The sequence below is a fragment of the Pleurodeles waltl genome, chromosome 7 (genome assembly GCF_031143425.1).
Source record: "Pleurodeles waltl isolate 20211129_DDA chromosome 7, aPleWal1.hap1.20221129, whole genome shotgun sequence".
Lineage (NCBI taxonomy): Eukaryota > Metazoa > Chordata > Amphibia > Caudata > Salamandridae > Pleurodeles > Pleurodeles waltl.
The window spans coordinates 1,303,947,064-1,303,969,872 of NC_090446.1; the positions used below are offsets into that span (position 1 = coordinate 1,303,947,064).

Sequence of the window (22,809 nt, forward strand, 5' to 3'; positions counted from 1 at the left end):
TATCTCCTCTTCTCTTTGAGCCGGCCATATAGCCACTCGCATGGCTTGTGCAATGTGATGCCCAGGTTGAGGGATGGATACTGGGGGCAGACCATGAAGACCGCAACGCACTTTAGGCTGATGACGTTTTAATATACCTTTCAAACCCGGTAGACAGTGGTCCCTGTTGCCTCCATTTGCTATAATTATTTGCTGAAGCCTCTTCTGTGCCTGTTAACCCGGCAATGTGACTTCTAGTTCCTCTGACAGGTAATCAAGATGCCGTGGACTGGCAAACCACTATCCCGATCTGGCAACTAAGCTTTTGGCCCTTGGGTATCATGGTGGCCCTCGAACTGTTCCTGACATGGTCCCTCAACATAACCCCACTAGTTAGAAAGGTCAAGGCCGGCCTCAAAAGATGGTAATCACTACCAATGAATGTCATGGGACATATTGCGCTTTTCAAAATTATGGTACTGCCTCGTTTCTTATACCCATTCCAAAACTTCCCACTTAACATCCCCAAACACTAGTTCAGGGAGATGCATTCATTAGTTGGTGCCTTTCTCTGGCATAACCCTAGGTGACGCCTGGCTCTAAATACTTGCCAACGCAACACATCTGAAGGGGGCCTAGGCATGTCCAATCTACACAACTATCACCGGTCATCTCAGATCTTGGTTATCAATGAATGGCTCACCAGAGGATGGTCTGACTGCTTAGAGACAGGAGCCTCCCTCATGTAATGGAGCTGCTATACGGGGGCCCTGTAACTGTTAGAAGTCACTAGGGTAGTGTTCCATAGCTGGAGAGCAGTGCTGCGGCTCACGGGGTGTGGGGGGAAATCACACAGCATACCCCCCTTAAGGCATGGGACGTTTCTCCAGCTGGGGCGATATAGGAATCACCCTTATGGGGACATATGGTCAGTCAAACACTACATTCTTCAAGGAACTCCAACAGACCTTCACCTCCTTACCCGAATTTAGCCCCATAGAAGCTAAAGTGTTGATGGGGGCCCTAGGCAAAGGAGGGTCTCCCAGATATACAGCTCTATCCCACTCAATGCATGTGCAGATCTTCACTCTCAGATCCAGGTGGGAGGTGTGGCTTGGAGTCCTAGATGACGAGGACTGGCGAGACGCTTTGTTGGCAACTAGAACTATTACAATCTCCACCAGACTGTGACTCGTTGAGACATATTATCTACACTGTTCTTACCTCACCCCTGACAAACTGTTCCAAGTGAGCCTTCGGCCTATTTCACAGTGCCCACGCTGTTCATACTCCACTGCTGACTTCTTCCACATAACTTGGGCATGCCCGAGCATAGAACACTACTGGAAGGCAATACAGACCAAACTATCTGAAGTACTGGATCAGACCCTGGACCTATCTCTGCTCGTGGGTCTATTAGGGGTGGACGATGGAGTGGGAGGATCTACTGCATGAGTGTAGACAAGCTCTCCCCCGCTCCCCGAAGAAGAGAAAAAATAAGGTGGCTACGTTACAGACAATAAAATGCAGCTTCACCTGGATCTTTACCTTCTATCTGCATGCCAGCAAAGACACGACACTCACATATAAAGCAGAAGTGCTGAGCATTGAGGATTCCCTGCAAGATGCCCTTTACCAACACATTATCAAGATGAGTCGAACGTTATGGACAGCAAGAGCAAGGCCTGCAACAAGACCATGTCTGCGCCGAGCATCCATTGCACTCACCATGATTGTTCTTGGCAGACTTCACGGGGTTGTAGAGGTTCTTGGGTGGCCGAGACGGCCCGTTATCCTGCTGTCCAGAGCCCAGGCTTGTGCTGTTGTTTCGCTCAGTACGGTTAGAAGTGATGGACTGATGTCGCAGGATATCCACCAAGGCCCTGAAGAAGGTACAAAAAGGAGGTTATTTAGAGAGGGTCACAGGTTGGGTTTGGTGTGCTCTGTTTGCACACAGGCAAACCATGCTTAACAAATTCACAGGACGTTGATAACCTTGCCCCTTAGGATGAGTTAACAATATTTTTTTTGTCTTATATGCATTTCCCTATTGTCAGACTGTATTTTTAGGACTTCTGTAATTTTTTAAAAACTTTTTATGCTTTGAAGGTTTGAGTTTTAGCTATAATCTGGTTATTGGAGACTGACATTCGATGGCGGTGCTGCATATTGCATTTTATCAAAAAGCCCTGCAAAGAAGCAGAGTAAAGCTGCATTGCCCATTGGAAATATCCATTTGTATGCAAAGGCCCAGCTGCCTATCTGCATATTAAAATGACAGACAACCTGATTGGGGTTATTCTCGAACTGTTCTCGAACTCCCTTAGAGCGCCCTTTTCTGTGTGAAAAACAGCTTTGTCATTTAATCACATTTTTTGCCATTCACAATCAGTTCTCAATCATCGTTGAACCTAAATGTAAAAATATAAAAAGTCAACCTTTCGATGTTCACCAGACACCTACTTATAACTCACATTTGTGAAAAACTAGAGAACGGATTTACACCAAGCCATAATGAAAAGGGCCATTATCTGAAAAAACCTACCTATAAGCAAAGTTTTGGTGTAATTCTGCTCAGCAGTTTTTGTTGGAGCAAAAAAAGGAAACGTACCTGTGGGACTAACGAACGGAAATACTGAATTTAAATCACCCCCAAATAGCTTTCCACCTACCCCAAAGTAATTAGCAAAACAAAAAGCTAATTTCCAATGGAACTCGTAAAAATAACCACGAAGTTTCTATCGCTTAACTGTTACACAAACACACAAGCATTCACAACATATATTCTACGCTTTGTATGTAACATGTAATATGGGTACTCTGAAACAGTACAGCTTACATTAACACTTTCAATTATTCTTTGATTTTAAGGTCCTTCTGACCTTGTGGTCTCCTGCCCTTATACCACAGCTGGTCTAGGTGGTGAGGATGTTATATGCTTAACATGAGACAACTAGTAGAGTCTGAGAACACGATCCATAACTAAGCATTCCTAAGGTATCACTAAGCATGAACCCTCTATACTTAACTATATTCGCAGAGCATCAAAACAACATAATGTAACACCACCAGACTCTGGGTGAAATATAATGTTAACTTCAAAGTAGTGTTAAAAGTGGGTGAATTGATAGGAGTTCCCAGCACATGTTGAAGGCTTCCGTATTACTGTAGATATACATCCCTTCCACAGACCACTACAGTTACATCTCTTTCATAAGCTTCTATTGCTACTTGATCACAATAGCACATAGCCCCATCTCCCTTACCATCCCCAAAAATATGGATCACACCTTGCGGTGAATTTCTGTCAAGTGCTAAGCCTGACCTTGATTTGCTGTTGGCAGTCCCTCTTTGATGTCTACTCTTAATGGTTTGTGCTCTTTGTTTCTGTTCTTCGCACATGCATATTTGTTTTGTCACAACTGCATTGCCTGTAATTACAGGTTGTAACTTGCAATATATGTTTACTGTCTTGAAATACCCTTTTACTAGAAAGGATGAAAGACACTAAAAAACTCCCATGCAGAAAGAGCTTTGAAAGTTAAATTTAGCTGCACTAAAAATGAGTTGGATGGCAAACCGATGACCATTTTAGCAACGATGTTCTGTTTTTTTTAAATAAGAAAATCTGTGACTCACACCTCTTCTCCAAGTCAACACGACAATGCTTTGCAAATTGACTCTCAAGAATAAGGCATTTAGGAAAAGGTCCGCAAGGGACTGGTTGATTTGGATGTTTGGCGCAGTCTCGAGGGGCTGGTCCACTGAACGATCTAGAAGGGCTGGGTCAGGGTCAGCTACGTGCAGGAATACACTTAAAGACGAATACTAGGCCATATACGCGTACACAAACTGTCAAGCATTCACTCATAGTTAAACGCGATGGACAACAATAGTTCCAAGCCTCTTCCCTTCTGGCGCCTGGAGGGGACATTCCTGGTACTGCTCACTCACCTTGGCACATGCACCTCCCGGCCCTGTGGGCGCTGCGAGGCCTTATTGAAGGCGATCTTGGCACCAATGCCGACAGCCAGGGTAAAGGTGATGACGCCACAGATGACGTAGACGGTGCTGTTGGTCTGGTCCTTCTGCGGGTTGTTGACGCTGTTGGCACTGGTGGTGCTGGACTGCGACGTGGCCGCCCAGACTGGCGTGTCGTAGTTGCTGCAGCTGTTCTGGTCCAGCCGCTTGTGCTGGTGCTCACAGCAGAAGCGGTAGTGGCACGTGCCGCAGCAGAAGCGGAAGGTGCCCGTCGTGCAGTTGAAGGTGGTGTCGTACTGCCCCATGACGTCATAGTATCCGTGGCACATGTCGGGCACGGATTGGTTCTTCCGAGACGTGACGTTCTGCGGGACGGCGGGACGCTTGACTTTGGCAAGGAGCGTGGGCAGCGCGCGGCTCTGGTTGACCGGACGCAATCCCTGGGCCGCACCCGCCGCGAGCGCCGAGTACATCGCCAGGACGTCCAGAGCGGCGCAGACTAGCACTGTCACAAGCTGGTACATGGCAGTCCGCGGCTCCGACACACGATGGAATAGCAAATCTAAACCGTCGGTGGTCTCAGTGTCGGCAGGTGCCTGCTTTTTATGCAATCCCCTCGTTTTCTTAGAAAAGGTTACTTCGGCCACTTAAAATAAGTCACCTGTTGTCCTTTGTCATTGCCGGGCATCTGTTTCTCTAGCCTTAAAAAAGGTGTATTCATTGAAAAAAATGTCTTTTTAAAACACAACCTAAAAAGGGGGTAAAAAATAAAAAAGATGTCAGTCAAAGAGAATGAGTAGTGATTTCACTTCTTTCGTTATTGCTTATTGGTGCTCATGGTTGATAAATAATAACAGTACTTTCCTGGTTTCAGTGTGAATTCATGCATTTTACTTGTCGTTCGCAGTGAATAGAGTGAGTGATACAATTCTCATACTCACCATAAGACACAACCAACACAGGGAGTGTCTAGTACAATAAAATGTATTTTGTAGCTTTCAGTATACTTGAGATGTTCCCTGGGAAGTTTCAAAATACAAATACATGACTGCACACAGCACTGCCCTTCCAAAAAATGTAAACGTTTAAAAAAAAACACTTGAGCCATGGTGCAACTTACCTTTTCTTCTAATCATCATAGTTTATTTCTTTTATATTAAAAACACAGCAAAATCACTCACTAGATCGCTAGCACTCAGTAAACTTCACTACAGCAGTAGCTTACTAGTTATTGGGCCTACATCAATAATCCTTTTCACCAGTCAGCAAAGTCATACACAATGCCACCAAAACTTTGTTCCATCTCTCTAGAGATATTCTCACCCCCTCATACTGTCACCAGACTTTACAGGGCTTTACATAAGCTATTGACATGTCTTCAAATGACTTTGCCCTTCAGTACCACTCTGACATCCTGTCTTGCTACACAGCTAATGATAACCTAAGACCAACTCAACATAATCTTCCAGTTGCTCCCAAACCACTCCAAGCTGCCTTCAGGTTCCAGTCTTCCAACTGCTAGACCCACTCCAATGGAATTCCCTACCACCAATCAACCGCACAACCCGCTGTCTTCATGAGTTCAAATCTATATTGATAGGTCATATTTCACAATTCAACACATGCATGTGAATCCGACCACACTCTGATGTAAATATGCATATTTTAAACGTGTGCTTATGCAGATGTTTACATTAAATTAGCCTAGATGTGTTCAAGTCTTGTATACATATTAGCCATACAACGGTGCATTTATCTAATCCTACCTACTACTTTTCTCATTTTAAATTAACCACCTTACTCTCACAGCTCTATGTTCTGTCAAGGTTACTTGTGTAACACATTTCTGAACTTAATGTTAGTGCTGTAAAGAAATAATTCGAAATTATACATTTTTATGTACTGTAGCACTAAAATTATCTTGAATGTTCTAATGCATGAAGTGAAAGAACTGCATTGCACATCTTTGAGCAAGGTTGTTTTCGCTGCATCTTGGAGCTGGCTTTGAACCTAGCAAGACTTTGTATGGGTGGAGGATGCATGGGACGCAGACAAAGAGAAGACTGTGCCTTTCGTTTGTGCTTACCATTGCAGAATGGCAGGGGCAAGGGTGTTGACATGCTGATGAAATCACTACACCGCTTTGGCTGTGGTCATGAAAGTTGCCTGAGGCTGCAGATCTGGTATTTGGTGGATAGAGTTGGTAGGTTCACAAAGGATTGTGGAAGAGTGCAGCTTGGAACGCAGCGGTCAAAGGCTCATGAAAGCCTGAAGAAAAGAGATGGAAAAGAGGCTAAGAACCCCCAGAGTTTGTAGGCAGGCTCTGGTAGGCCTTGGTCATAGAACATAGAGGAAGCTTGCAAGGGGAGGTGGAATTTTAGTTGTTGCACTTAGTGAATACTCAGTAACACAACATGCAACTCATGATGTCAGTGATCGTCTAGTCACAGCCACCTCTTTACATTCTGGTAATTTGTATTCTCCTTTAATAAACTAAAACTAGAAGTACCAGAATAAAAAGTTAAAATGGCACCCGAAGAGTTTCTGTTAAACTGTCTACCTCCTGAGCATTCCTGTCTGTCTTGGCTTTCTGCGCGGGATCAAAGCACATTAACCTTTAACCTCTCATTACGCTTCTGTCAAAGTTATCTTGGTGGTGCTCCTATCATTGAAATTCCTACTTGATCTCCCTTCACCAAATAGGTCTACATAGAAAAAAGCAGCAATAAAATACAAAAATATTCTGAATAATGTAGAGTGAAAACCAAGTGTATTAAAATACATTTATATAAAGCTTTGCACTACCAGTGCCTTCAGAGATCTGAGGCTTGTGATTACACTAAAACAAAATGAGTAAAATACAGTCTCACTGTGAGAAAACATGTTTTAAAGGTTTTGGTAAGTTTAATAAGCAGTGATATTTCTCGAAGGGATGTGATCTCTAAGAGAGGATTAGGGAAAGGGTAAAGCAAGGCCTTGGGGCAAATTAATAAAACCTATTTTTAAGCTATAAAACTGCTGGATTTATGTCTGTTATGTATCCACCAAAGAATACCTGGCAGGCCTGTATGTATTTACTACTCTATAATTGTACATTATGACTGCATAAACCTCACACAAGGCTAGAGAATGGGTGCATCAAGGCACGGTTTTCATTGTGAATGCCCTCAAACATGGGAGTTTGTGGGCATCTGAAAATTACTTTATACATTTTCCCACTGTGGAAATAGGGCAAGATTTGTTCTAATGTCGGGTTGGGGGGGTGGAAGGGTATGTACGTGCAGACATTTGTATTTTTCTTTGTTATTATTAAGTATGTTGTTGGCCTAATGGACTTCGTTTGCTGTTTAAAAAGCCAAATCAATAAAATATGTTTAAAAAAAAAAAAGATTTGTTCTAAAAAATGGCAGGAGTAAAACCTCTTTCAGAGTGGCACAGGGAACAGGATTCCTCCAAACTTCGTCGATGCACAACACAATATTTTGCCTGTGCAGAAATTAATATTTAAAGAAAAATTGGGCCATTGTAAAGCATAATTTCCTTTCCCCAATTTGTAAATATATAGGGCCTCATTATGACCCTGGCGGACGGCGGTAAGCTGGCGGTAACACTACCAAGAGGCTGGCAGTGTACCGCCAGCGTATTATTTCCATGGCGCATTAGCCACGGCCATACCGCCGGCCCCTCCAACAAACCACCAGATAATCCCCTACCGCCAGCCTGTCCATGGCAGTAAACACTGCCATGGAAAGGCTGGCAGTAAGGGGGACTCGGGGTGCCCCTGGGAGCCCCTGCACTGCCCATGCACTTGGCATGGGCAATGCAGGGGCCCCCAGGCACAGCCCCATCGCGCATTTCAGGCAGTGAAATGCACAACGGGTGCTACCGCACCCACTGCACATCAACATTGCTGCCGCCTCTATTACGAGCCGGCTGCAATGTTGATGTGACTTTTCTGCTGGGCCAGGAGACGGAAACGCCATTGCCGTCCACTGGCCCAGCGGAAAAGTCATAATAGGGAGCCAGATATACTGTCAGCACTGGCGGTATAGTGGCGCCCTCAGCTTCGTGGTCTTTTTAAAAGACCATTGAAGTTGTGATGAGGGCCTTAGTGTGTACAATTCTACACTGGGGAAATAGCAACGTGAATATGTCTCATGATATTGCCAGGAGTAAACCTGGAAGTCAGCTGCTGGTGAAACATTTCAAGAGTACTACTCGCAATGTTTGGTAATTGCAAAAAGTAGTAAATTTGCACCCATTCACAGGGGTTCTACTAATAGTGAGGATTGAGTAATTTGCTGGGAGTTGGACCACTTCACTATAAGAACGCCTGGCTCATATCCATGATGTGCTCTAGGCAATAGACACATGTAATGGAATATGACCTGCTGGGTATAGGGTGTCACTGAAAGGAAATACATAGACCAAGTCATATCACAACAATCAAAGCAAAAAAACAAGTACAAATTACATTTATGACATCAAACAATATTACAGTGCCAAATACAATTACCAGGGCTGCTATACATCATACAGTGCTGTGGCAATGTTGAACACTGTCTGGCTGCGGCCCTTCTGGTGACATTCTTAAGGTGAAAACACCTCCAGGGTCATCATGTAGGGCTGTAAAGACAAAGGAGACAAAGAAAACACAATTAGCCATCATGGGCATAGAAATAATTCTGAGTACACAGCATCTCTATTTATATTAAAACAATAGTTAATTAAAAACAAATGTAAAATGACTTTTACGATTCCCAAAACACTAAAGTAACTCTAATTCCTCCTAATTAAAACCTCTTCCTTCTATAACCTAAACTAAATTATGATCAACTTATTGAAATCACAAATCCTAACTAGGGGTCCATTTCTATATAAACGCTGATGATACTCAAATTATATTTAGACGGTTGAACACTAACAACAACTACTGCACAGAACTAAGGGGGTTATTCTAACTTTGGAGGAGGTGTTAATCCGTCCCAAAAGTGACGGAAAAGTGACGGATTTACCACCAGCCGTATTACGAGTCCATTATATCCTATGGAACTCGTAATACGGCTGGTGGTATATCCGTCACTTTACCGTCACTTTTGGGACGGATTAACACTCCTCCAAAGTTAGAATAACCCCCTAAATGTCATCTCCCTGACCAATTGCCTCACTGTAACATGCTGGTGGATGCCCAGACATTTTCTATAATGTAATCCATCATTGTGGACTCAAATCCCGCATGTGAAGCTCATTTAGCAAAGGTGTCAGGAAAGTGTTGTGAACAACTTAAGATCCTAAAAAAATCGACTTCCTTACATTGATATGAACTGGCTTTTACATGTGGAAAACACCTTGATGCAATATAGATGGACTACGCCAATACCATTCACCTGGCTGCTCTGTGAAAACTTTTCTGCTGTCTCCAGCTGATCCAAAATGGTGCAGCTCGGCTTCTCACAGGCATTTCAAAACACGAACGTATCACCCCGAAGCTGAAATCTTTACACTGGTTCCTGATCTACTCAAGAATATTAAATAAAGTGCACACTATTGTGCATAAAATGTACATCATCCCAGCCCTCAATTTCTGATACTCAAGTTCCAACTCAATAAATCCAGTAAAGCATTACACTCGGCCAATCAGTTTCTGTTACTGGTTCCCATCATAGTGAAGAATGACCTTTTTGAGACACAATCTTCTCTTTTGCATCTTCCAAACTGTGCAATCCTCTGATCATTTCTACCTCCCAGAATATTTTCCTACTAAGTTCAAGAAAACCAATATCACCTGGTTATTTTAACCCTCTTCTGTATTTGGCTTGCTATTCTGTTCTGTTAGCGTCCAAGACGCACTTTGTTAGTTGAGCTTTACAAATACTTAACATAAAATAACATCCTGACATAAACAGCTTGGAAAGAACCATTGGAGTTAAAACATGGGAATAAACTGACATGGTCAGCTGGCTCTGCTATCAAGGTTTAACATTCCATCAAGAAGGAAACTTCTTGTGAGAGAGGCAGTAAGAAGTGTCATGGTGAGAACAAATTACTTCACCAAAATAATGTAATTAATTAATGTCTTAATGTAGTTCTTGCATCCTTCTTGCATGCATCCTTTGAAGGCGGTCATGCAGAAAAAGGTGAACTCTGGAACATTTCAAATCTGATTTTCTGATCTAAACAAAGTAACTCATTTTGATAAAGACATTTTTTAATCATGACTAAGAAAGAATCAATTATGAATAATGGCTATCCGAAATCTAAGGTCCAGAACACTTTCGATAGTCTGATATCTTTATAGGACCGTGTCACCTTTAATCATAAATCATCTCCAGGAAGACCCTAGACAAAAGAAGGCTATTTATCAGTCAAGTCAAACCCACAGAAAGCGAGCCACCAACAACACCCCACCTCGTGTGTACTCATATAAAAAAATGTTCTTCACACCAGTCAGATGCAACCATGTGAAAACTCAGCAACTTACAGCTGGACATCTCTTCCAACATGAACCTAGATGAAAGGAGGCTCAGCACACCGGTCAAATACAAACAACTGAAAGAGTGCCACATACAACCACACATTACCTCCACTCCAACATGAACCCCAAAAAGAGCCTATGCATTCCAGCCTCAAGGAAACACAGATGGAGTACAAAGTTGGAACATTGTTAGACACCTAACACCACATTAAGTTGATGCCAAAAAGCAAGGATTTCACCTGGAATTCAAACAGATGTGTCTAGAAAAACAACAACCTTCCCACGGAGCATGCAAAGGCTGACAAATGATGGTAGATATTTAAAGGTAATCATCACACAATCAACGTCTTCATGTTTTACAGTTACAATGGAAGCGTCATCAAAAACAGGCAATCACAGCCCTATGAAAAGTAGTGGGTGTGGGCATTTACAAAGGATTGGCTCAGTGATGGCAAAGCATTTCCCGGAATACAACTACAAATGAGTATGTCATTCAGAAGCTTCGTTGATTCGCAAAACCTGAGTCACACTCCTACTCGACCGTTATTACTAGACAGTACTAATTAACACCTGCCCAGCTTGGCGTAAGTCTCACGTCACACATAACTAATAATGGGGACATATAAAGGTTGTAGAAAAGATACACAAAAGAAACAATACATGCTCACAAATAACTGCCTCATACTGGACAAGTCTTTCTCTTTAGGATGGAGGTTCATGTTGTTTGTTTCATATGTTGATATTTTAAATTTTTTAGATTTATTCCTCTTAAAATGTTCTCATTGTAATGTATACACCTATTAATTTGTGTTCCTACTGCAGACAATATGCAAAGAGCACTTGAGACGGAAAACCAGGCAGATCAACAAAAACAGTGCTCAGTTACCAGACACTGGAGAAAATGACATAAAAAATTACAAGAATAAGTCTGGAATTTGCGTAGAATTTAAAGATATATATGTGGGGGGGCAAAAAAGTGGCGGAAATTAAAATTATATATCCACAAATACATGCATCCTACGATACTTATTTATGATGTATGCACTATACAGACACAGTTGTACACTTTGGAATTAATGATAAGGAAGGGCCCGGTAAGATACAGACGTTGTTCAGGGGACTTCAATGAAACAGAATTTTTCATCTGCTGACTTGTTTCAATTAAATTGATTCAGGGATCCAAATCACATTGTGAAGTGTTGCTTGAACAGCAGCCTTTACATTGTGCGTTTTCATTGGGATTTTTTGTGATTCCAGGGGCATGGGGTGCAGTTTCTCAACCTGGGGAGGGACTGCTTAAGAGTTTTTTTCTTTCTTCGGGCTGGGGATTTAAGCATACTTGTGTCTACGCTGGCCCAGATTATGAGTAAGGTGGTTTGATGTCAAGTGATTAGATGATTTAGTTTCTCAGTTTTACCTCTTTCTCTCTTTCTATGTCTCCCTCTTGGGGTTATCTGTGTTGGCTAGCGTGTTACGAAATACACACAATATCAATCCCAGCAAGAATTTACAAACATGTATGATCCTGAACAGAGAAACCAGACAACTAATCACTCATTAATCCTACCACCAATAAAACATACCAAACTTTCATTGATGCAGGGCACCATAGCCTATCATATGTGATACCCATCACGCCTCTTCCAATCCACAATGGGTGAAAGACATAGTACATCTCCAACCTGCCAACCTACAACTGGTGAAAAACATAAAAGCTCCTGCCACCTGCTGACCCACAACTGTTGAAAGACATACGAGCAGCCCCAACCAGCCAATCCAAAACTGGTGAAGGGCACAAAGGCAGCTCCAACCTGTCACCCCACAAGTGGTGAACGACATAAGAGCAGTTCCAACCCTGAATCTTTTGCCAAAATGCAATGAAAAGGCACAATAGCTCTGTCTCTGTTTAGCTAAAAAAGGGGTTTGAGGAGAGGGGAGATAATTAGACTGAAAGTGCCTAAATAAATGCATTGCAATACAGATCTCTAATACCTCAGGCAAGAAATCAAAAAAATAGTTTTCCCCTGGCTAGCTAGAGGTCAAGTGACAGAAACAGAAATTGGAAAGATCCAGTTTTAAAGACAACCTATTTGAATTTCTCCTATTGCAAAAATAGAATTATCAATGCTTTTTCCATAGAACGAACGATTTCTTATTGAAAATGAGCTATGAAACTCCTACGTAAGACAAAGATTGCCACTTTCTTTCCCACTTCCATTCAGCTAGGTTCATGCTATACAACTAACACACACATGCACACTTCACCAGCACTGTGCAGTTCCTTTCCATAGTCTTTTAGTACAGAAGTGAAAATGATTATGATGAGAGTACCCTCAAAACCACTACCCACACCATTTGAGGCAATCAGATCCTTAACTGTAATAATACTTCTAACTTGTTTTTTACGTAGCTCTAAAATCCACACTTTTTCTGTTACCAAGCACCGTAAATACCAAATGTTACTATTACTCATTTTAGGGTATTCAAGCAGGAAGCCTTTCTTCAAAGGACACCAGAGGGAAATTATAAACAAATCCTTCAGGACTTAAAGAAAGTATAGTTGCAGGTAATTCTAAGAATGCTTACTTAGCCCCTGCCCTTCATTAATACATGCAGTTCTTGCTAATGTCAATGTGCTTTGCACCTTCTGGTACCAGGCTTCTTTCCAAGGCCCAATGGCAGGCATGTCCCAGCTATGTCTTAATCATGTCAGAGGTCAGACATTCTAATAAATTGCGTTTTACCTCTAGTCATTTTTAACAGGTTTTTCATACCAATCCTAGATTAGTATTTTTGTTGACCGGCTTTCTCTCACAAAAAGATCTCTGGCAAAGAGCCCCTTTGTGGGGCCCGTCAGGCATTGCAGTGCCGGCCTGACGAGGAGCTTAGCCCTATGATGAAGCATGTCACCGAAAGGTGAGTGAGGGCTCTTGCTCCAAATATTTTTGACTTCTAGCAACCTGCAATTTTCAGAGACATTTTGTATGGAACTGTGTATATCTTTTTGATTAAGACATTGTTGGGAGAAATACACACAGGACCAGGATTTATTTCCGAAACTCCCGCTCTTTGACAGCCCCCCCTTTTTTGTTGTTTGATGTCCCAGCTATGCCAATGAGGTGCCTTCCCCGGGTGCTGTGTGGCTTCATGAAGCATGTGCAGCATTAAGTCAGCAAGCTGCCATCCGTGCAGGACAGGTGATGTGTGGCATAGCAGGCTCAATTTCTGATGCAATTTACGCATGTACTTCATGCACTGTGCTTCACATCTATTACCCACACTAGTTCCACCCCCTAGCTTCTGCACCATAATCTCCACCACTAACACTCAATCAAGTTCCAAACCATTTGCAATGCGGAAAATATATTATGAAATGCACATGCACATTTTGGTGGTAGTTTGAAACATAGCATTTATATTTTCCCCCATTCAGTGGTTGTTGCACAGCTGCAGGTTGAAGGCTACTGTCACATTTGTGAGCTTGGTGTGTATCAGCAGAAACGTTAACACATGGAGTGGTGAATTGTGCTTAACACCACTAACACGCGCACACAGCAGTAAAGGTGTACACAGTGGAATACATGTCCAATCTGAATAACATATATGTAAATTGTGACAACATCAAGACCTAATGCATGCCCGTTTAGCAGTAATTACTCTTCCTTTCCTCTCTGCCCTTAATATTTCATGTCTCCATTTAGCTGGCCCACTCCAGTACAACAACCACATCACAACAGAGCCCACAGGCAAACCCATGGCATCATCAAGCAAACATTCAACCCATGAGGTCACTTTTCAGGTGCTCGGATCACAGTGGTGGAGTGCTCATATAGTCCATTTAGGCCATATCAAGAATGGCTTACCTTGTTGTCCAATACAAAATATGTCATTATGTCAGTCCATACATATCGCTAATTACTCTAGGTCGTATCTCTACCCGGGACATTCAGTTGTGCCGGGGGTACACACGCATCCATCCAGATGTAGCCCCCGGAGTTTCTCATCATGAGTTTTGCCATTGGCATTCAGCAACCGCATGTAAATGTGCTTGTATGTATGGCCAGCTATACATCTTGTCACCTTTGCCTATCATGCTCCGTTGTCTGTGTGCAACATATCACAGAACAGTGACAACCATGCAGCAAAACACACAGGCCCAGATTTATACTTTTTGCTGCAAAACTGCGCTAACGCAGTTTTTCGGCAAAAAGTTTAGCACCGGCTTGCGTCATTTTACAATGCCAGCCGGGCGCCTTATTTATAGAATGGCACAAAGCTTGGGCTAGCGTCTAAACATTAGACGCTAGCCGGGTGTGGGTGGCGGTAGAGTAGATGGAGGTTGAGAGTCAAAAAATGCCGCTAGGCTGGTTAGAGGAAACAAAAATGCCGCTAACCAGCCTAGCGTAATTTCCTGACGCACAACCATCCATTACACAAGACTCCTGTCTTAAGAAAGACAGGAGTCATGCCCACCACCCCAATGCCCATCAAAGGGGACCAGTGTCCGTGGACATGGCCATTGCACCCAGTGCCATGCAGGTGGCACCATGTCAGAGCCCCCAATGGCACTTAAAAATGTTTTAACATTACTTTTCTATACTTACCCGACTTACCTGGAATGGGGTCCCCCATCCTCTGGTCTCCCTCTGGTGTGGGTGGGGGTGTTCCTGGAGTTTGTGGTGGGCACCTGTGGGTCCATTCCATGGTGTTTGACCATGGTAATGGGTCCACAGATCCCCTAACACCTTGTCTGAACCCGGCGTTAAATAATGGCGCTAAGTAAGCTTAGCGCCATTATTTGCGGACGCATCCCACCTGTGTGTCATTTTTGCACGGGAGATAAATATGGCGCTCTGGGGATAGCACCAAAAAATGAACACCTACCTTGCATCTCATTGACACAAGGTAAGTTCAAACATCTAAAATGTGGTGCAAACTCCAATATTTTGACGCTAGACGTGTCTAGCGTCAAAATATAAATATAGAGTTAAGTTTGCGCTGCATTTGCATAAAAGAAAATGATGTAAATGTGATGCAAACAGAGTATAAATATGCCCCACAGTACTGTAGGATGTCCACACAACCTTAGTCTACCTGCACACCTATCATTCACATTGTCCTATGTCAGGAATGAAGACGAAATTCAAGGGTAGACGCATGTGAGGTATTTTTTTCAAAATCCAATTGCATTGTATGATTCATAAGACAATGTTAATAATGAGAAACACACGTCCCAGAATGTACAGTTGGTATAGATAAAGAAATGCTGCTGGCAGTCTACTTAGGGTAGGGTGGAATGATTATTCGTGGTCCTAGTCTGGAATGTAAATTCTTATGTTGGGGGTATTTGTTGAGCTTCTTCTGGAGGAATTTGGGACCTTTATTGTTAATTGTCTTGTGAATGAAACATAATACTTTGAATGAAGATCTTCTTGCGACTGGTAGCCAATGTGAGCGTTTATTCTGTGTGTGTGTGTGTGTGTGTGTGTGCGTTTTTCCCTGACAGGGAAGGTTGTTACCTGTGCACTGCAGAGTTCTATAGAGTAACATCAAGCGAGAGTGCCGCCTGGCAATGTCTCACTCTCAGGTTGTCATGGCCACCATGTGCAGGATTCCCACAACTTTCTCCACACTGCTACACTGAGGCATATGACTCTATCACAGCATCCTACTGCATGAAGCAGTTCTCCTCCCACGCAGCCTATCATAGAGGAGAGAAGTGACAAGCGGGATAGGGAAAAGGGGATGGGTACAAGGTACTGCATGTAGTTGTAACACAAGTACCTTAACAATGTAGTATCTAGAAGGCCAGGCGATGTCCCACTGCCATGCAAATTCTACTGGTGTAAAATATTTGGGTTTATGGCTTTGCTTCACAGGCAATGCATTGGAAAATGAAGTTTGTGAATATTAGAATCAAATGACAAAAAATAAAGACATCATGGCCCATATCTATACTTTTTGATGCAAAACTGCGCAAAGTATAGCGCCGGCTTGTGCCATTCCAAAGCGCCAGCCAGGCGCCAAATTTATGGAATCCCGCAAGCCAGCGCTCAGGGTGGGCTAGCGTCAGAAAAAATGATGTTAGCCGGGTGGGAGTGGCAGTACAGGGGCAAGGGGGGGTTTGCCTCAAAACATTACGCTCAGCTGGTTAGAGGCAAACAAAGGCGGTCATTCTGACCCTGGCGGTCATGGACCGCCAGGGCCGGGGACCGCGGGAGCACCGCCAACAGGCTGGCGGTGCTCCCAAGGGCATTCTGACCACGGCGGTATGGCCGTGGTCAGAGACGGAAAACCGGCGGTCTCCCGCCGGTTTTCCGCTGCCCTGTGGAATCCTCCATGGCGGCGCAGCTTGCTGCGCCGCCATGGGGATTCCGACCCCCTCACCGCCATCCTGTTCCTGGCGGTTTTGACCGCCAGGAACAGGATGGCGGTGAGGGGTGTCGTGGGGCCCCTGCAGTGCCCATGCCAACGGCATGGGCACTGCAGGGGCCCCCGTAAGAGGGCCCCTAAAAGATTTTCAGTGTCTGCCATGCAGACACTGAAAATCGCAACGGGTGCTACTGCACCCGTCGCACCCTTCCCACTCCGCTGGCTCCATTCGGAGCCGGCTTCCTCGTGGGAAGGGGTTTCCCGCTGGGCTGGCGGGCGGCCTTCTGGCGGTCGCCCGCCAGCCCAGCGGGAAACACAGAATAACCGCGGCGGTCTTCTGACCGCGCAGTGGTATTCTGGCGGCTCCCGCCGGCACCGCGGTTACCGCGGCCGGCAGGAGTCAGAATGACCCCCAAAATGCCTCTAACCAGCCTAGCCTCATTTCCTGACGCAAAACCATCCATACCACATGACTCCTGTCTTAGAAGAGAGAGGAGTCATGCCCACCACCCCAATGGCCAGCACAGGGGACCAGGGTCCCCTGGGTATGGCCATTGCACCCATTGTCATGCAGTGGGGGGCATGTTAGGGCCCCCAATGGCACTTACATTTTTTTTTTAATACTTACCTGTACTTACCCTACTTACCCGGGATGGGGTCCGCCTGGTGTGGGTGGGGGTGTTCCTGGGGATTGGGGTGGGCACTTGTGGGCCCATTCCATGGTCTTTAACCATGGAAATGGGTCCACAGGTCCCCTAATGCCTGCTCAGACCTCGGCGTTAAATAATGGCACAAAGTAAGCTTTGCACCATTATTGAGCCCCTCCTCCCACCCATGCGTCATTTTAGCATGGGGGATAAATATGGGGCTTTGGGGTTAGCACCATTTTTTAGATTGGAACGCCTACCTTGCATCTCATTGATGCAAGGTAGGTGCACGCATCCAGAAAATGGTGCTAACTCCAATATTTTGACATTAGACGTATCTAGTGTCAAAATATAAATATGGACTTAAGTTTGCGCCATATTTGCGTCAAAACATATGACACAAATTCGGCGCAAACATAGTATAAATATGCCCTCATGTTTGATTAAAAAAACATGGGGTTAGAGGAAACGGGTGACAAAGGAAACAGGAGCAGAAAAACAAGGGGACAGGAAAGATGGAAGTCCAGAGAGGTTTTATGGGAGCAAGGAGACAGGCAGAATAATGTGGAGTGGGAGGCCATCAGAACCAGGACATTTAGGGGAATGCAAACCAGAGGCGAGTAGGAGAGGGCTGTGTATGGTCTTTCAGTTACCTGGCTGTAATGCAGTGGTCTCTGGATGCCGAAGACAGACAGCATTTGAGAGCAGGTGATGACCATCAACCAGACCCGTACCTGAAACCAAACTCACACCTGCCCCACACTGCAGGAGGCCATGAGTAGAAAAGGGACATGTTTGGGTCATGACAACCCATCTTGCTTGGAAGGGAAACCTCTAGCCAGGAGTCCATCGTATAATAACAGAGAGGCAGAATGCTCTGTCTGGTCTCACCATCAACTCCTCTTTCATGGGGTGAGTTGAAGGAATGAATTTTCTCCAGGCAATGCAGCTAACAAATGCATCCTGGTTGCTTTCTCCTTCACACATTTCTTCTCATTTTGTACCCTGGTTGCTTTCTCCTTCACACATTTCTTCTCATTTTACCACTTCTTCCTGACTTCCCAGGCCACACCCGCTTCATTCCCCATATCAGCGAGTTGCTGTCATGCGGCCTACTTTCTAGCACAACAGCCGCTCAAGCTCACCCATGTGAGGCAATCAATCCATAGTGACCTATGCCGTCTGTCTTCTCCTCTGTCACGTGCTTCAGTGCCTCGAGCTCCATAGCAGTGGTGACAGCGTCTGGTATACCCCCACACCTTCTAAGTAAGGATTTGGGTGATTACTGCACAGCGTGCTAGACAAGCCACAGGTGTGTGAAGGAATCCACAGCTGGCAGATTTTCTGGTGAGAACATTCTGCTCTGAAATTCGAGTAAAATTAGTAGAATATTCCATGGATTCTTTGTGAAGTGCAAACATTGAGAGCCATTTCATGAGAGAACAGCTGCGGGTTAGCTTCTAGTGAGCTTTTCATTCCAAGTGTTGCTTGGAAAGCACTGTTAGGGATGTGCAAGACAATCGCCCATCAACGATCATCGCAATTGAGTCAAATGGGATTAAATGAGTGAAGACTGAGAAATTTTTACTTCCAGATTTTAACATGCCCCTTTGTTGTTTGTTAGGAACGGGGTCCAAGTTGCTGTAAACTGCTTTTTGGTGTCCTGGGCTTAACCATGTAAATGATGCATATGCCGCAGCAATAGTTGGAAACTTCAAGATGAAACTCTAAAAATCACAACCCACAGAAAACTGTTGGACACATTTACAAGCCCCTATTGCCACAGGAGCAACACTTTTTTGACCTTCCGCTGGCACAGTGTGCCAGCCCATATTTACAAGGCCACGCAAACCATGCATGGCTTTTCATGGCCTTGTAAATATGGCCCCCTTTCAAGCATTACTCTGCAGGAAAGGGGTGTTCTATGGGTGTTGCTGTGGGTGTTTCCACGCAACACCCATGGAATTTGACGCATTCCCAGATTTACAAGGCTAGGAATGCATCAGACTCATACGCCACACCAGGGGTGTAGTAAAAGTGGCGCAAAGAGGAGAAATGCTCCAGTTACTTGCTGGTAATTGCATTACTCTGAGTCTTCTTCATTTGCTTCTATTCATTACCTCCCTCCCGCCTAAGTATTCCAGGCCAACCAAATACGTGTTGAGTCAGGTTATGTGGTATATGAAGGAGGATGGGAGGGTGGGTAGGGTTGTTTTATTTTTGTGAAGGATCACGTAGTATGAGTGTCTGGTGAGGCAGAAGTGCCTTAATATTCTTATGAAGGGAATCGAGAAAAGGGACGATGAGATAATATCTTTAGTTCTCCTCGTTTTTTCCTCTTTCTATGTGTGCTGCATTTTGCAGGACACATAGGTGTCCCTTCCTGCATGTAAACAACCATCCCTGCAATGCAGGCACCCTTGCATTGGCGCTAGGCTACCAATTGTGCACTAGCGTACAGGGATGCGTTGTTGCTGTAAATATGACGCATCCCTGCACTTTCCTAATGGCACAGCTTGGTGCTGCAAGATGGCTTGCAGCGCCAGGCTGCGCCATTATTTTGTAAATATGCCCCAGTGTCTTTTACAGGAGTTGATTAGATTGGACATAATCGGTTGGACTAGCGCTTATCAGTGGAAGTGATTGTTGACCCCAGGCTCCGGTGTCTGGTAGTCCCTTCTTTGTTGACCCCAGGCTCTAACCTCTGGTAGTTCCTCCTTTGTTGATCCTCCCTCCGCACTCTGGTAGTCTCTTCTGCCTCACCATTGGCACGGAGGAGAATTCCAGCACTGGTCCGAGCACTTTATGCCTTCACCTACATCCTACACATATCACAAACATGTGAATATTATATGTTGTGCGTGGACATGCAAAGGAATATTAAAGCGATAGGATTATAAAGCGGGGCCTTCTGCTACTAGGATGCAATATCATATGACTATACAAGCAGTGCCACTGAGGATGCCGAAAAACTCGATTATGGGAAAATTCCAATAGTGCACCCGGTAATAGGAGGAATTAAGTACATCAGGAATACGGTGCCAGGAGAAATAAAGCAACTCAGGATTCAGGAAACTCTATTATGAGAAATGTGAACGGTAATGCACTAACACGAAATATGATGTTAGACAGGAATAGTGTGTCAGAATAATGCAGTTGGCTTGTATTTCTCTTTTATATGCTTTACCCAAAGCGGGGCCTTTGAACCTTTCTGGCCTTCTCTCATAAAGCGGGTACATAGCCGCATTTCGTTCTGTGTGACTTTTCCAGCCTCCTTTACTTCCTCAGTAACATATGCTTTTAGAATTTATATTCAAACACATTTTTGGGCCTCCCTCTCGATCTTTTTGATAACAAAATAAACCCACGCATGAGAAAACAATGAACACACTTAATAAATATGTTATACATTTACCATGGATTTCCACATCTCATAGGTGGTAGTTTTCCTGGAGAGGCAACACGAGTCAGTAACACAATCCTGGAAATTCCATGGGACACCATGTCCTTAGTGTAGCAGGAGCAGAGGCCCAGCCCAGGTCACTTGGCAGTATTTTATCACCAGCATAACAGAAACAGGTGCCTGGGTCAGCACTCCAGCATCCGACCTCAGTGAATCAGAAGCAGACGCTCACCTGGGGTCACTACTCTAGTTTTTGTCATTAGCTTAAAAGATGCAGACACTGTCATGTTTGATCTTCTACTCCCTCCTAACTACTCCATCATTAAAAATAACAGTGTAGGAAAAGCATGGGGAGGTACTGTAGCCATCTTCAGACACTCCTTACAATGCAAAGAGATACACAAATGCTCTTTTACCATTTTCCAGTGCCTAACTCTGGAGCTTAGTATGAAACTCAGTTCCCCTTCCAGAGTAAATGCAATTTATCACCCACAAGATGATAATGCAGTCTTTATCAAGGAATGCATGGACCTAGCAAAATGTCAACACAAAGTGACAAAGTAATCTTTTCAGGAGATTTCCATCTTCATTAGGGCATAAAAGAAGACTGCAGTCAACCAGTTCACCTCCTTTCTTTACAGAAAAGATCTGATCCAACATAAGCTAAAACCAACACACATGCAAGGGTCCATACTTGACTTAATGAACTTTAAGGGCGATGTGCTCTTAGTTGATGAACTCACTGGTAGACTCGTCCGATTATTTCCTCATCCCTTTCATTTTGTGACTCTCTCATTCTTTGAACATGGCCCGACTGAAAAGAGTGATTACCAGGTTTTGTAACATCAAGAACATTGACATCAGTGTACTTAGCAACACCGCACAGATGGTACTACCCAAGGTACTGGAAGTAGAGATGCAGGGGGTGCTGCAACACCCCCGAAATAACCATGCTGGGGTTCAGAAAGTGAATGAGCAATAATGATTTTAATCCTGCCACATTTGCCGTTCATTCAAAGGCAGAGGTCAGTTTTCAGACTATGGGGGTCATTACGACCTTGGCGGCCGGCATCAGCCGCCTGCCAAAATCTGACCGCCATGCGGCCGCACCCCCGCCGCGGCCATTTGGAGATCCCCGCAGGGCCGGCGGGCGGAAACCTGGTTTCCGCCCGCCGGCCCAGAGGGGATCACGGCCGCAACATAGGAGCCGGCTCCAAATGGAGCCGGCGGTATTGCGGCCGTGCGACGGGTGCAGTTGCACCCGTCGCGCTTTTCACTGTCTGCATAGCAGACAGTGAAAAGCTGCATGGGGCCCTGTCAGGGGCCCCACGACTACCCGTTCCGCCAGCCTTTTCCTGGCGGTGCAAACCGCCAGAAAAAGGCTGGCGGTCGGGGACTCGTCCCCAGGTGGATTAACACCACCGGGGCAAAAGTGGCGGAATACCGCCGGCCCCAGCGGTGCGACCGCGGCGCTTCCGCCGCGGTCGTAATACACCTGGAAGCACCGCCAGCCTGTTGGCGGTGCTTGCGTTGTTTTAGCCCTGGCGGTCCCGTACCGCCAGGGTCAAAATTACCCCCTATGTGTTGTGATGAATTGCTGCTTATCCTTTTAACGTCTTAATTAGTGTTTACCATTTTTGTGTGAGTGCAAAGTTAGATTTTGTAAAGTGAACTAACTATCTTGCTGGGGTACAGAAAGTGTGAAAGGAAAGGACGTAGCAGGTCAGGTTTTTATTCTACCACACAACAGTCAAACACCTGTAAAATAACTGTACACATCTTTCAAAATATTTCAGCTGTTATAAATGCAAAGATGAAGGATATTGTTTGTATTCTGAAGTGCGACTGAAACAAATATTTTAATGTGATAAAAGAAATCAAATCAAGGCACTTTACCTGCTGATGTGCAAATGGTAAATATTTGTTGAAAAATTATTTACACACATTATTGT

The 22,809-nt window shown here is 44.4% G+C and overlaps 1 protein-coding gene across 1 annotated transcript in view; it reads right to left on the reverse strand.

Annotated features, from left to right (window-relative positions):
• The window catches only part of SHISA7 (shisa family member 7), a 271,469-nt gene that overhangs the window by 76,647 nt on the left and 172,013 nt on the right, over positions 1 to 22,809 (reverse strand). The window contains exons 2-4 of the mRNA XM_069200618.1: positions 8,477 to 8,586; positions 3,934 to 4,709; positions 1,708 to 1,862 (exon numbers count right to left, since the gene is read on the reverse strand). Of these exons, the coding sequence (XP_069056719.1) occupies positions 1,708 to 1,862; positions 3,934 to 4,484 (706 nt within the window). The 5' untranslated portion in view covers positions 4,485 to 4,709; positions 8,477 to 8,586. The remainder of the gene's footprint in view (positions 1 to 1,707; positions 1,863 to 3,933; positions 4,710 to 8,476; positions 8,587 to 22,809) is intronic.